The sequence below is a fragment of the Myiozetetes cayanensis genome, unplaced genomic scaffold (assembly GCF_022539395.1).
Source record: "Myiozetetes cayanensis isolate MyiCay16 unplaced genomic scaffold, myiCay2020 scf4, whole genome shotgun sequence".
Classification (NCBI taxonomy): domain Eukaryota; kingdom Metazoa; phylum Chordata; class Aves; order Passeriformes; family Tyrannidae; genus Myiozetetes; species Myiozetetes cayanensis.
Window position 1 is genome coordinate 29,581,748 of NW_026087631.1, and position 12,543 is coordinate 29,594,290.

The 12,543-nt window shown below is 44.0% G+C and overlaps 1 protein-coding gene across 1 annotated transcript in view; it reads left to right on the plus strand.

Annotated features, from left to right (window-relative positions):
- The window catches only part of LOC126647499 (RNA polymerase II elongation factor ELL2-like), a 31,007-nt gene extending 25,580 nt beyond the window's left edge, over positions 1–5,427 (plus strand). Inside the window, exons 9-14 of the mRNA XM_050329799.1 lie at positions 1,164–1,410; positions 1,502–1,568; positions 3,789–3,960; positions 4,758–4,802; positions 4,941–5,014; positions 5,388–5,427. Of these exons, the coding sequence (XP_050185756.1) occupies positions 1,164–1,410; positions 1,502–1,568; positions 3,789–3,960; positions 4,758–4,802; positions 4,941–5,014; positions 5,388–5,427 (645 nt within the window). The remainder of the gene's footprint in view (positions 1–1,163; positions 1,411–1,501; positions 1,569–3,788; positions 3,961–4,757; positions 4,803–4,940; positions 5,015–5,387) is intronic.
- Positions 5,428–12,543: the final 7,116 nt, after the last annotated feature.

The window sequence follows — 12,543 nt, forward strand, 5'->3', positions numbered from 1 at the left end:
CATTTCTTTCTAATGGGATTCCTGCATTCTTTTAAAGATGGCTGCAGTGTCAAAGACTGCAACAAACCTGCAGATGTGCTTTGTTCACTATGATGCACAGGAAGCTCTGCTAAGACAAGATGTGTTTGTGGTTTTGGTACCTGGTTGTGTCTGGTTCAAGGTTCTTTGTGATCTGGCAGCTCTAGGCCATAAAACACACCCAAACATCCTTGTGGTACTGTCTAAGTAGAAATCTTAGCAAAGACTAGAATAAGGACAAATTACAGTAGTGATCCACTTGAAGGAATATTGTTTCTCCCCCTCTTGGCAGCATTTAAGGCCCAGTTTTGGTTCAGTGGAGCCCATGTGTGAAAAGCTGGAGGCTTTCTGAGCCTCAAACTGGACGTCAGGGCACGCTGCATAAGGAAATAAGCTGGGAAGTACAGAAAGCCTTCCACCATGGAGAGAATTCTCTTTAAATAGAGCAGGGAGGACACAGCTCTATTTTTCCCTAACACTCTTCCAGCCACAGCAGGAAATGGTGCAGGTCCCAGTAACCTCTTTTGACCTGAAAGAAACGTGGATTTCTTTCAGCAGCTGGCACAGAGCCTTGTCTGGCATTCCTGGACTCAGCTTCCAAAGTACGTGGATGTGAGCAGGGTATGCTTGGCAGGGAAGAGGATGTGAACCAGCGTTTCAGCTGGAGTACAGCTGGAATGACAACTGCAGCCAGACTGGAGCTTTTCCCTAGTCTTCCCAGCTCTGCACTTGACATGCTGTGATCAGCACCCACCGCCTGGTTCCCGGGGTCGCTTTAGTAAATCGTGTGGCTGAGTGACAGCAAAAGCTGAGTCTTACCCCAGTGTGTCTGTGGAAATTGGGACCTAAACAAAACTGACCCGACCTCCTTGTTTTGGGGAAGCCTTTGATAGGGCTGCTGCAAGGAGTGTCTTTCTCCCAAAGCCTTTTTAGCTGTTGAAGAAGGACTTTTTATATCCCAAGACGAGAAACTAGGAAGGACATAAACCACGTATTTAGCAGCAGTATTTCCTTGTTTGACAGCTCCCTGTAGCTGAGAATGATGTGTTTTCAACACTGGCCTGTTCAGAAATGCCTGTTTCTCAGAATGGGAGGAAAGTCTAATTCTGATCGTATATTAATTAGTTATTTTGATATTATTACAGAAACGGCGTCTGGATTCCAATTTCACCTGCCCTGTCATGAGCAAAAAGCAGAGGATTGGTCGCCTGGCCAGTCGAGTCCAGCCAGCAGCCAGTGACCTCTGCGCTGCTTCCTCAACACTGCCTCCCACAGTCCTTCCGACTTCTAACACATCTGAAACTGTCAGCTCCACTTTCCCCTGCACCTCCGAGGTGCAACAAGAGGATATGTCTCAGATTCCTGTTGGAACCCCAGTGCATGCTGAGTCAGGTTAAGGACAGTTTTAAGCCCCTCCAGTTGGTTTGTTTGTCTATAGGAAAAATCTGCTTATTTCCGGTGTCAAAATTTTGCTTTTCTGTAGTGGTTAAAGAAACTTTCCCTGCCTCCACAGACCCTGTGTCCTCAAGCGAACAACCAGACTACTTCACGTGAGTAAAATAATTATCTCCCTTGGTACTCATTGGGGAGCAGTCTCAAGCTCCTTTCTCTTTTGGAAAGATGAGTTTGAGAAGGTTTTGATGTGCCCTCAGTGCTCAGAGCTGAAATGAACACCATGATGGGGAAGGGCAGGACGAGCCTGACACTTGCTGGCAGTGCAGTTGTGCAGTGTCAGCTGCAGCAGCGGTGTTGTGTCCCTGTGTGGGATCTGCAGAGCAGGAGGGGAGGGCATGTCTGTCTGGTCGAACACTGCCAATTGCTTCTGTGGGAGCAGTGACATTGGCAAGGGCGCTCAGGCCTCCTGCAGCTCTGCAGCTTTGGTGCATCTTCCATCTGCCTTCAAGCCAGTGGTGTGGCAACACCTCGGTCACATCTGATCAAGTCAGAGATGCTCCATGGAAAGACAGAGGGGAAGCCTGGCCCTGCAGGGAAGCAGTTTCATGCTTCTCATGTTAGGCTAAGGACTCCAATGCATGTTCAATTCCCAGCCTCTGCTGGGTGAAAATGAACAGAGTCAGCTCTTTGCTGTGTTGTTTCCCAGTCAGCTGAGAGCAGCGATACTGAGGAGCAAGATAGATGGTTACTTTTTGTAATTGAATATTGAAGTAGGAAGCCAAGATCAAAACCTAAAGGAAAACAACTTTCATGCAAGATTTCATGAAGTTGGCTTAGTTCTGATTGGGATTAAAAACTTAAATGAAAATTTCCCTGTGAAAGGAGCCACGTCTGGAACAATCTCACAGATAACCTCCTGGTCACAGTCATGTGGGAAAAATTAGGTTGTGCTGTATCAGACATCCGCCTGACCCACAGAGAAAGTTTGAAAACTGAGAGCACCTGCAACATGATCAAATATACCCAAAATACTTTGGTAGTTTATTCCAGCTTCTCTTCCTGATTCTTACTGCTAGCTAATTCATGAGTATGATCACAACTTTAGCATATAGATAATTTCAATCTTGATAGTATAAATGTAAAGGGACTCATGCTTTTTAAGCAAAGTGTATGCAAAAGCCAGAAAAACAAAACAGGTCCATGTTTCTCCCCATTTTGCCTCTCTTTTCTTCCCTCTCTACACTCTTGCACTGTGGGTGCTGTGCTGGGTTCTTGCTAGGGGATGTCACTGTGCATAAGCCAGAAGTCCAGGCTATTGCTTCACAGCTACCTCCCAAAATGTTGAAGGACAACTGTAATTTTCTTTTCAAAATCATCCAGCACGCTGATTGGGTGAATCTGGCCTGGGATGCACCACTGGGAGAAGTTGTTTTCTGGGTTGATAGTGAATTTCAACTTGTGAAATTTTTACTGCTTGTTAAAATTAATTTCAGGGTGGCTTAGAGTATTGGTCCCTGCGTGGAGGTGTCTTTGTCATCCAAACAGAACCAGGTCTTCAGGCCCTGTGGGCCAGAAGTATTGGTGGGGTTGGAAAGTGGGATCTATTGTTTGAATTGCCACTTCTTAGATTTGCACAATAATCTTGTTAAACCTGTTCCTGTTCATTTGAGGGAGAAGGGAATGAAGACAGTTTCACTCCCATCAGTGACTTCAAGCATTAGTGGGTTTTGCCCTCCATAAGAGTTGATGTGGTGTTTTGGGGTTTTATTGTTGTGGTTTCAGACTTCTCTGGAGTTTGTTTTTGTGGATGTATTGCCAGTGCCTCAGTTGAATGGACAGTAATTTAACTGGTGTTCACTAAAAGAATCAAATGTTATCGTTATCTCTGCTTTGCTTTCAGTGGACGTAAATGTAGCCAAAAACCTAAGAGCACCCAACTTCATAAATGCAGTCCCTTCCAAACATGTAATGTAGATGTATTTTGAGAAGTCAGTGTAACTTAATTAAGCTGTCCCTTCATAGAAAGAGATTGTAAACTTGCAGTGTTTCTTTTCTCACTGAAGCGATGTGTTTATAAGTTATTTGATATTTGAACAAATGCCAATGTTTTCTACACTTGTTTCTGAAGAAGAACTCTAAACTGCAAAATATCAGTATATAACTGTCACAGAAATGTGGCCCATTTCTAGAGTTACCTGATGACATTCTCATGAAGACATCCTCATGACATTCTTATGCTTACCTGTAGAAGTGTCTGGGCTTGACATTCACCATGTGCTTGGTGTAAAATTGCACATGTGCTTCACAGAATGCAAATGAATTAGAATGTTCCCTTAGAACACATTAATAACAAAATGTTTTCTGTCTTCCATTAGAAAATACGTAGCTATAGTGTCCTATGAGCAACGCCAGAGCTACAAGGATGACTTCAATGCAGAGTATGGTGAATACCAGAATTTGTTGTCTCAGATAGACAACATCACCAAGAAATTCAAGAATTTTAATGAACAACTGAAGTGTGTGACTCAGGGGTCCACAGCATATCAGGTAAAGAAGGATGAAACTGTGAAGAAGATCTTGGCAAGCTGAGGGGGTGCTGGTTCACAGATGGGAGAGAAGACTGGAACTGCCTGGAAATTAGTGGCCGTAATCCCAAAAGCTTTCCTGACTCTCTCTTTCCCATGACTTTCAACACATAACTAAACCTACAGCCACAACTTACTCATCCTCCAGGTGGCTGATCCCAGCTGCAATTTTAGCAGAGAGGGCTGTTCTAAACCTGATGTTCTGTCCATCCAGCCTTGGCTTGTCTGATTTGGACACAACCTTTCCATATCTTCAGTATCAGAATTCTTTAGTTCCATATACAGGCTGAGGCTTTTTGGATGGCATTTATTTTGATTTTGGTCAGATTGCAAATGTATTTGTGAGCAAAAGGAGTATTTTACTTTCCTTGGTCAGTGAAAGTATTTTACTTTTCTCTGTCAGTGAAACAGAGGGAATTGGAAGATATGCTCAGACCCTGCTTGGGCTAGGTCTCATATTTGCAAAACCCTGCCAAAAACACCCTGTTTGAGCTCTCTGTGAACGCACAGCAGTGTGAGTGATGTCCCAAAGGGGCGGTCTTTGAGCACATGATCCTTTTGTTGCCTACTGAGTTTAACTGCAGATTCTGGGCCGTAGAGGAGGTTGGGGATTTATTTTTGCAAAGCTTCTACAGAGCTCACAGAGAAGAAAATCTCTTCAACTCAAACTGAGTGTATTCTTGGCGTTTCACACGTTTGTATTTTCTGGTAGCAGTGAAATGGTCTTCATGTTGTCTTCATGGGTTTTTTCTCTTGTAGATGCTTTGTCATCAAGTTCTGGCAGAGTATCAGAAGGTACAACAGGTATGTGTAATACCGGATGTGAAGGAGGTGGAAACCGCTAAGTCTGGCTCAAGGCTATTTTAAAACCAAGGAGATGAAATTCTAAACTCTCCAGAAATGTCAGCATGCCCTAATTTTCTTTTCACCTTTCCTTTGTAGTGTAGCCCCAGCTACTCTGAACTGAAGGAGAGATATCAGTACCTGCACAATAAGCTGTCTCACATTAAGAGACTGTTGGAGTCTTAGCAGGTGTTAGGCCAGAGAAGCTAGGAGCAGCTGCCCAGCAAGAGGCCATGGAGATAACTCGGGAATCTAGTAAATGACCTTGGACACTGTGAAAGTGAGACAAGAAGCTGCATGGACACTCTCTGAAAGTGAGAGAAGAAGAATGCTTAATGTAAATATTGCCTTCCAGATTTGGCTATTCTGCCATTTCTGGTGCTGCTATCCACCTTCCCCCTCCCCTTTGTGTGTGTGTTTGATGAAGAGTACCTTTTAGAAAAAAATAAACCTCATCTTTAACTGATACAGTCAGACTGTCTTTATTAACAACCGGACAGATATGAAAAGTGAACCGAATTAGGCTAGGGTGGACACTGGCAAGAGACTAATACAAGAATTTGACGAACAGCAGGAGGCGTCCTAGCACCAGTCATCTGCTTTGTTCAGGACACATCTATAAGCTATGACATATTTATTTAGCTCCCCTAGGATTTCTTATCTTAGTATTTAACAGTTACTTATTTATTTAAGACTGAAGATAATTTTCTGTAAGATTATATAAGTTAGTATTGAACAGCATATTGTTTATTTAAAAAACAAGATCCACTTCCTCTAACAATATGTAAGAAAGCATTTCACATTTGCATTAAAGAAGTTTCAGTATTGTTAACTCCTTGTGGTGCTGTTGTTGCTTATAAAATATTTGAAGCTGCTTTTTTCTGGTCTGTCCTTTTCTTCAAGACTCAGGTTGTCCATTGAAAGAATTTTTTCCTTAGATGGTAGAGACCCAGTACCTCTCTAAAAAGTTGTCCATAATTTAGGAAAATATTGTAGCAAATTGTCATACTTTAGGATAAGTGTGTAAAAGCCTGTTTTCTGGCCTTTCTGGTTTATACAAACTCTTGGCCTTGGCGCTATAGAACCTGTAGAAATTTGGGCAAACTCCCCAGAAATCACTGCATTATGAAGGGTTAAAGAGGCAGCATTTGGGCTGCTCTGCACTGTCAGTTGAAGCAGCTCATAGGCCTGCTTTAAAGTCTTGGGTTCCTCTTGTCAGTGAGCCAAGTAATATCCAGATCCTTTGGAAGTGATTTGTAAAACACATAGACACGTGTTGGGGCAAAGTACTTCAACAGGTTTTATACAGAAATTGGGTTAAAGTGTCACAGTAGAAACTTGGCCAACTTGTTGGCTTTGTTAAAAATAGTCTGTCATAACCAGTCTTTCTAGAGACACAAATGTTGATTCCTGCACAGACCTATGGTGACTCTAGTCTAGTTCTTTCCCCTGAGTTTACTACCACTTGATTTCTTTAGCTCATGGGGGAGAGGTGTGTCCTAAGCTTTTTTTGGGGAAGGATATGAAATTGACTGAGGGCAGACAGTAACTGGGAACATTAAAACAGTTTAGTGGATCCCCCTTTCTTCCTTGGAAAGCAGTTTAAAAGCAACTTCTTCAGTTGTCTCCCTACCCCTGTACGTGACACTTCTTGGTGTGTTTTGTGATTGAACACCGGAGCCATTGTTGCCCTTCTGTTCTGCATCAGCTGAAGTCCAGTAAAATTGGTGTCTTTTTTGCCTGGAGGCAGGGGGTGCTCCTACCCCTCTTCAAGGAAGCAGCAGAATAAAGGCTGTGGGGAGTGAGGGGTGAATTCTGCTGCAGTGGTGCCTCCTCTCACCCTGATGTTCTGTTGTGCTGCTGCTTGTCAGAGACTACAAGATGCAGTGAACCTTTTAAAAATAAAACTTTAATCAGAACTCAATCGTCCAACCCAGTCAACCCACTGTACTTTGGTGAAGTGTTGCTGCCTTTGGCGTTTCTCTTCTCTCTTTTGCAACCTGAGGCTTCTCGAGCAGACCAGGGCTGCCTGATCTGTCTGTCTTCATGGTGACACCACTTTCTGTAGCATTTTCTAAGAAAGAGTGGACTTATAAACACTGCACTTCTCCACTAGCAGAGCTTCCACTGCTGCCACTGGTAATCATATGAAGTTGAAGAAGGGGAAGTGCCAGTTTCTGCCCTGGGATGGGGCAACCATGATTGTGTGTACAGACTGGGGAATGAGATGTTGGAAAGCTGTGCCAGGAAAGTGACCTGGGGGTCCTGGTTCATGCCAAGTTGATTATGAGTCAGCAGTGCCCTGGCAGCCAGGAGGGCCAACTGTGGTCCTGGGGGGCATCAGGCAAAGCATCGCCAGCCAGGCGAGGGAGGGGATTGTCCTGCTTTGCTCTGGGGCGGCCTAACCTCGAATATTGTGGCAGTTTTGGGCACCACAGTGTAAGAAAGATATTAAGCCCTTCGAGAGTGTCCAAAGGAGGGCAATGAAGACGGTGATGAGCCTTGAGGCTGTATGAGGAGTGGCTGAGAACACTTGATGAGTTCAGTTGGAGGAGACTGAGGGGAGACCTCACTGCAGCTACAGCTTCCAGAACCCAAGGGAATGGTCTGAAGTTGTGTCAGAGGAGGTTTAGATTGGATATTAGAAAAGTTTATTCCCCCCAGTGGGAGGTTGGGTGCTGGCAGTGGTCACAGCACCAAGGCTGAAAGAATTCAAGATGATACCCTCAGTCACTGGTGTGACTCTTGGGAATGATCCTGTGCAGGGCTAAGGACTGGACTCGATGACCTTGTGGGTTCCTTCTAACTTGGCATATTCTATGATTCCGTGAGTCAATTATGCTGTAAACTCCCAGGGGCAATAGTTTTTTCTTGCTTCTTTGGAGATAATGAACCTACAAGACCATTAACAGCTTTTGCTTCTCAGCAACCTGCTTAGGCTCTAAATCACAGAATGGTTTTGGGTTGGAAGAAGCCTTAAAGCTTATGTTGTTCTGACCCTCTGCCATGGGCAGGGACACCTCCCAGTAGCCCAGGTTGCTCCAAGCCCTGTCCAACCTGGTATTGGACACTTCCAGGAGTGGGGGATCCACAGCTTCTCTGGGCAAACTGTGCCTGTGCCTCACCACACTCACAGTCAAGAATTTCTTTGTAATATCTAAACCAAATATGAAGCCAACTTTGATAAAGAGTACATCATCTCTCATTGCTTCCAGAGTACAAACACTGACAGGGCCATGATGTTCCACAGTCTAAGAGAAGAACTTCAGAGGTATCAGTTCTTTCTGAGCTGTCTGCTATACTGTACCTTAATTAAATTCTGCAGTTTGGTCTTCTCTAACATCACTCCAATATAACTTTACCTTTATGAAATGCACAGTACTTAAACCTTACCTGCTCCCTGCCTCACATATCAGCCCTAGTCTTGTGTGTCTGGAAGAAATCATGTTTTCTTGGGTGTATGTTGCAGAGTATAAATTTATAGGAAAAGCAACTTTAAAGATTCCTGCAGAAATTCTGTGGCAATGCTAGGCTTAAGTTTATTCTGAAAATCAGAAGTAAGCCAAGACTGGAATTTACTGCTTTCACCTCTTGCAAGGAACAAACCAGGAGCTATGCTTCCATTTTTCAGCTTCCTAATACCCTGGTGTTAAATCATAATCTGGGAACTGACTCAGAGGAAACTGTAGCTTACTGAGTCACCATTCCTGCCACATCCAGAGGCACCAACACCCTCACTGACATCTGGCTGCCAGCACCGAAGGCTTTGGGCAGCAACATCATGCTACTTCTAGCCACACAGAGATTGTGCCTGGCTGGTTTTGCCCTGGCCAGCTTGGGTGGAGAGCCCGGAGATATGGAAATGCAGAGGACTGGGGAAAGAGAGGATGCCAGAGAAATGTCTGCATCACAATTCAGGTAGGAGCAGGGTCTCAGCTTCCCAACCAAGAGGAAATCTGAAATGATTTAAAAAGTTTTACCTCTTCTTACACTGCAGCTTTTTTTCCTTCACATTTGAGAATTTGCAGCAAAAAGCAGGGAAGAAGATGTCACACGAGTTGTGGCAGTTGCCAGCAGTACCCAATTCTAAAACACCTGGAAGACAGGAAATCTGATGGGAGAGAGGAGGGGGGTTTGGAAAGCCCTTTGGTAATTAACTGCTGGGATACTGCATATGGTATCGCACATGCAACAGCAGAAACCCTGTTGTTCAAGAGTAATTACAAGTTAAATTTGACTCCCAGATCTCAATAACTATTTACATAAGCATCTGCTGCTAAAACAAAGTTGAGGCCAACCTGACACACTCCACACAGGTTACTGGAGGGGTTTCCTCTATGGTGGCATACCTTGCAGCAAAGAGAAATGTGATTAAACCCCTACAATCTTTGCTACATACTGTGCCAAACATATTTTTTCCTATTGCTTCCAGCTAAAAGTTTGCACAGCCACCCGTTGTACCCCCTATTATCTCCATGTTAAAGGTGTTTGTCATTGCAGTGCTGAGTGACACACCATCTCTCTCTACAGCAATTCCAGCCTTTAAGCAACAGAGCAATCTGAATTGCTTCTAATTTTTGTACACAGAAAGTGCTTATCTCCTTGGTAAGGCACAACTTCCCTTTTCATTTAAAAAATAAAGTTGTAATTTTTCTTCATAACACTAAAATCACTGTGATAAAAAATTAAATCTCTATAATAATTTTTAAAACTCAAGAGAAAATTCTCAGCGTGAGCATCATCTCTCTAACAGATACAGCATGTCTTCTTCCCTTTTGGCAGTGCTTTATAATTTCAAAACAGCATCTGAGAACACTCTGTGCCTCAGCTCTCTGTGAAGGATTATTGTGCCTAAACACAAAGAGCAACCCCCCACCACAACTCTCTGTGTTGCTCAAATGTCAAAAATCAGCATCATATCTGACCTCAGCAGGAGACATTTCTAAGGTATCACCTTGGGGGGACACATCCCCTTCTCTGTAGGTGCCAAGCAGAAGAATTTCCGTCCATTTTTGAAGGACTGTAAATCCACTCTGTGCTGGGACAAAGAAAACCATGAGGGTTTCCCTAGCAGGGAGTGGAATACACTGGCGATGATGCTGGAGGCCCTGCACTAACATCACAGTGAAGATGGGCAGGGGGATGAAAGTAACCTGAAGTCTTCAGTCTTGCTTTCTTCCAGGAAACTCCACCTATGAAGGCAGTCTGAAGAATTTTTAGTTTTGCTTCCAAGTCATAGGATATGGGTAAGCCTCAGACTTGTTTGTGCCTGCTGCCTGCTGCCATGAGTTGGCTTCTTTTCCCTCAACTGTGCTTTCACAAAGACTCCAATTTCTTCAGTGTTTTTTAGCAGCCTTCTTTACCCTGACACTTTCCCTAACTTAGGCCAAGCTGCTATGCCTTCCCACAGAACACCAACCACCTCAGTAGCTTCACCTTCCCTCTTCTCTAAAATGGCAATTTCCAAAAACGGAGCTTTCTTCTTGTAATAAGGTGAAGACAGAAGGCAGTAGGTATTATCTGCCTGTTGAAGGACTTAGGATAGATGCCAGTGGTGGCATTCTTAACCATCCCCTTTCTGCACTGACATTGGGTTGCGGCCCCCACACCAGGAATGGGCACTTTGCACCCTGCAGCCCTTCTGGATGAATCATCCCCTTGACAATCTACAAACAGGGACCATGTGGGACATCCACTGAAACCATTCACCCTGTGGCAGCAGCAGGGAGCATGGAGGGATGTATGTGGATAGAGGCACAAGGGATGTGCAGGTAAATGTGAGGGGGATCCCTGTGGGGGATGCATGGGGGATGTGTGGGGAGATGCACAGGGGATATGCAGGGAGATGATGGAAAGATACTCTGACTAAGCAGTTTCCTTCCCCTGCAAAACTCACACAGCCTGACCAGGACTCTGAGACAGGGGAGAGCCTGTTGCAACACCAACAGTGCACAGCTTGCACCCTGAAGGGAGTTTTCTGGTACCTGTCCTCTAGTGCAACAGCATCCCACAGGATCTGACTCACTATAGCTTGCTTTTCTCTACCAACAGGAGTTAAAACAGCTATCCTGGCTAGGTATCTGCTAATATTCACTGTGAATAGCTATCGAGAGTGACCCAAGAGGCAAGATTGTTGATAAACACTGTAAGAGGCCTGTGGCATCCCTGAGGTCCTTACATGCTTTTCCCTTAGTCATCCCTGCCAGGGTGGCCTCATATTACCCCTGACCAGGTGAGAGAGTGGAGGAAGGCCTGATCAATCCTGGTGGGAACACAGAATTTACTATTTATTTCCTGAGTCTAGACAATTGTCACACTATATTTCTGAGAAAATAAATTCCAAATGTCTGGTGTTAATTACAGGAAGAGAGAAGAACTGAGCACATGTCTATGTCCATACTGTCCATGTGTAAACGGGCATTATACTACATTCCCAGCTGAAAGGACTGTTCTCATTGATACACACAAATATTTACTCCTGCATTATTGCTGGGATGTCCAAATAGTGTCAATTTTCCTACCAACTGTTTATTAAAGGAACTGGAGGGGGAAGAAGATGAAAAGCACACTGAGTGCCTGACTGGCTTTCTAAGTGCTTCACTTAACTAGGTAAGATTTCTCAAGGACTTGGTACCCATCTATTGCCAATCACAAGAAGCCACATCACACTCAAAATCCTAGGAAGTGTAACCTCTCATTATGAAAATACAATGATTCAAAATAATAAGAGAAGTCGCATCTTCTCATAAGTTCTTAAACAAATTCTGATCACTCCACATCATCCTGAAATAATTCCTAGATGCATACTCAGCCTGTCGGACCCTGCAAAGCTCTGTTTTCAGTTGGCATTTGAAACATTCTCTCCCCCTGTGAAGGGAAACAACTGCAAAATGGTGGCAATATTGCTCTTTTTTTGGACAAGACACTCATTGAACCCTCACCAACTGCTACAAACAGCTTTCAGCTGTGCATGTGGCTGCTATGTTGGAATTTGCCCAGGTCTGGACTTTGACTCTCCTTCAACTGAGAAGAAAATGGAACAAAACCATTGTTCACTTTTATCATCAGTTCAGTGCCTTCCATTTGGCAGAAACCTTTCAGAAAGTCTTAATTGTACAACCCAAATTCAAAAGGTTCCTAATGGACTTTGCAATCTGTCAGCAGACAGTAAATGGAACAGTATCCGAGCCTCCTATTTCTATTCCTATTTTGCAGCTGTCCCTCTTGCATTTTGTGATGATCACAGATTGAGATGGTGTTATTAATAATGAGTGGGTAGTGCACATACATGCATGCTTTCCCAGTCAAGCATTACTCAAACTTCAGGGAATACCTGATGCACAGAAAGCATTACCAGCTTGTTTATTTGTCTCAGCATCATCTCTAAGGAAGTCTCCTGCAGAGCAAAAAATGTCCCTGAAATATTCACACTTGGTGATGTATGTCACTGCTGCATTTGTGTGGGGCATGAGTTTGCTTGGCTTTTTCTAAGTTCAGTTATCACTTGTGGAGTCCAAGCTGTTGTTTTTTTCAAAGCGTGAAACTTCTTTGATTTTTAGAGAGCAGTTTAACCTTTAGAATTTGTTGAGCAGACAAAGCCTAAAGGGAAGAACCCAGCCCAGCCTTGCAGAACTGTGTCAACCTAGTCCCTTGGTAACTGACCCGACAGAACCTCCCCATTGTACAGTCCCTCTTCCCATGG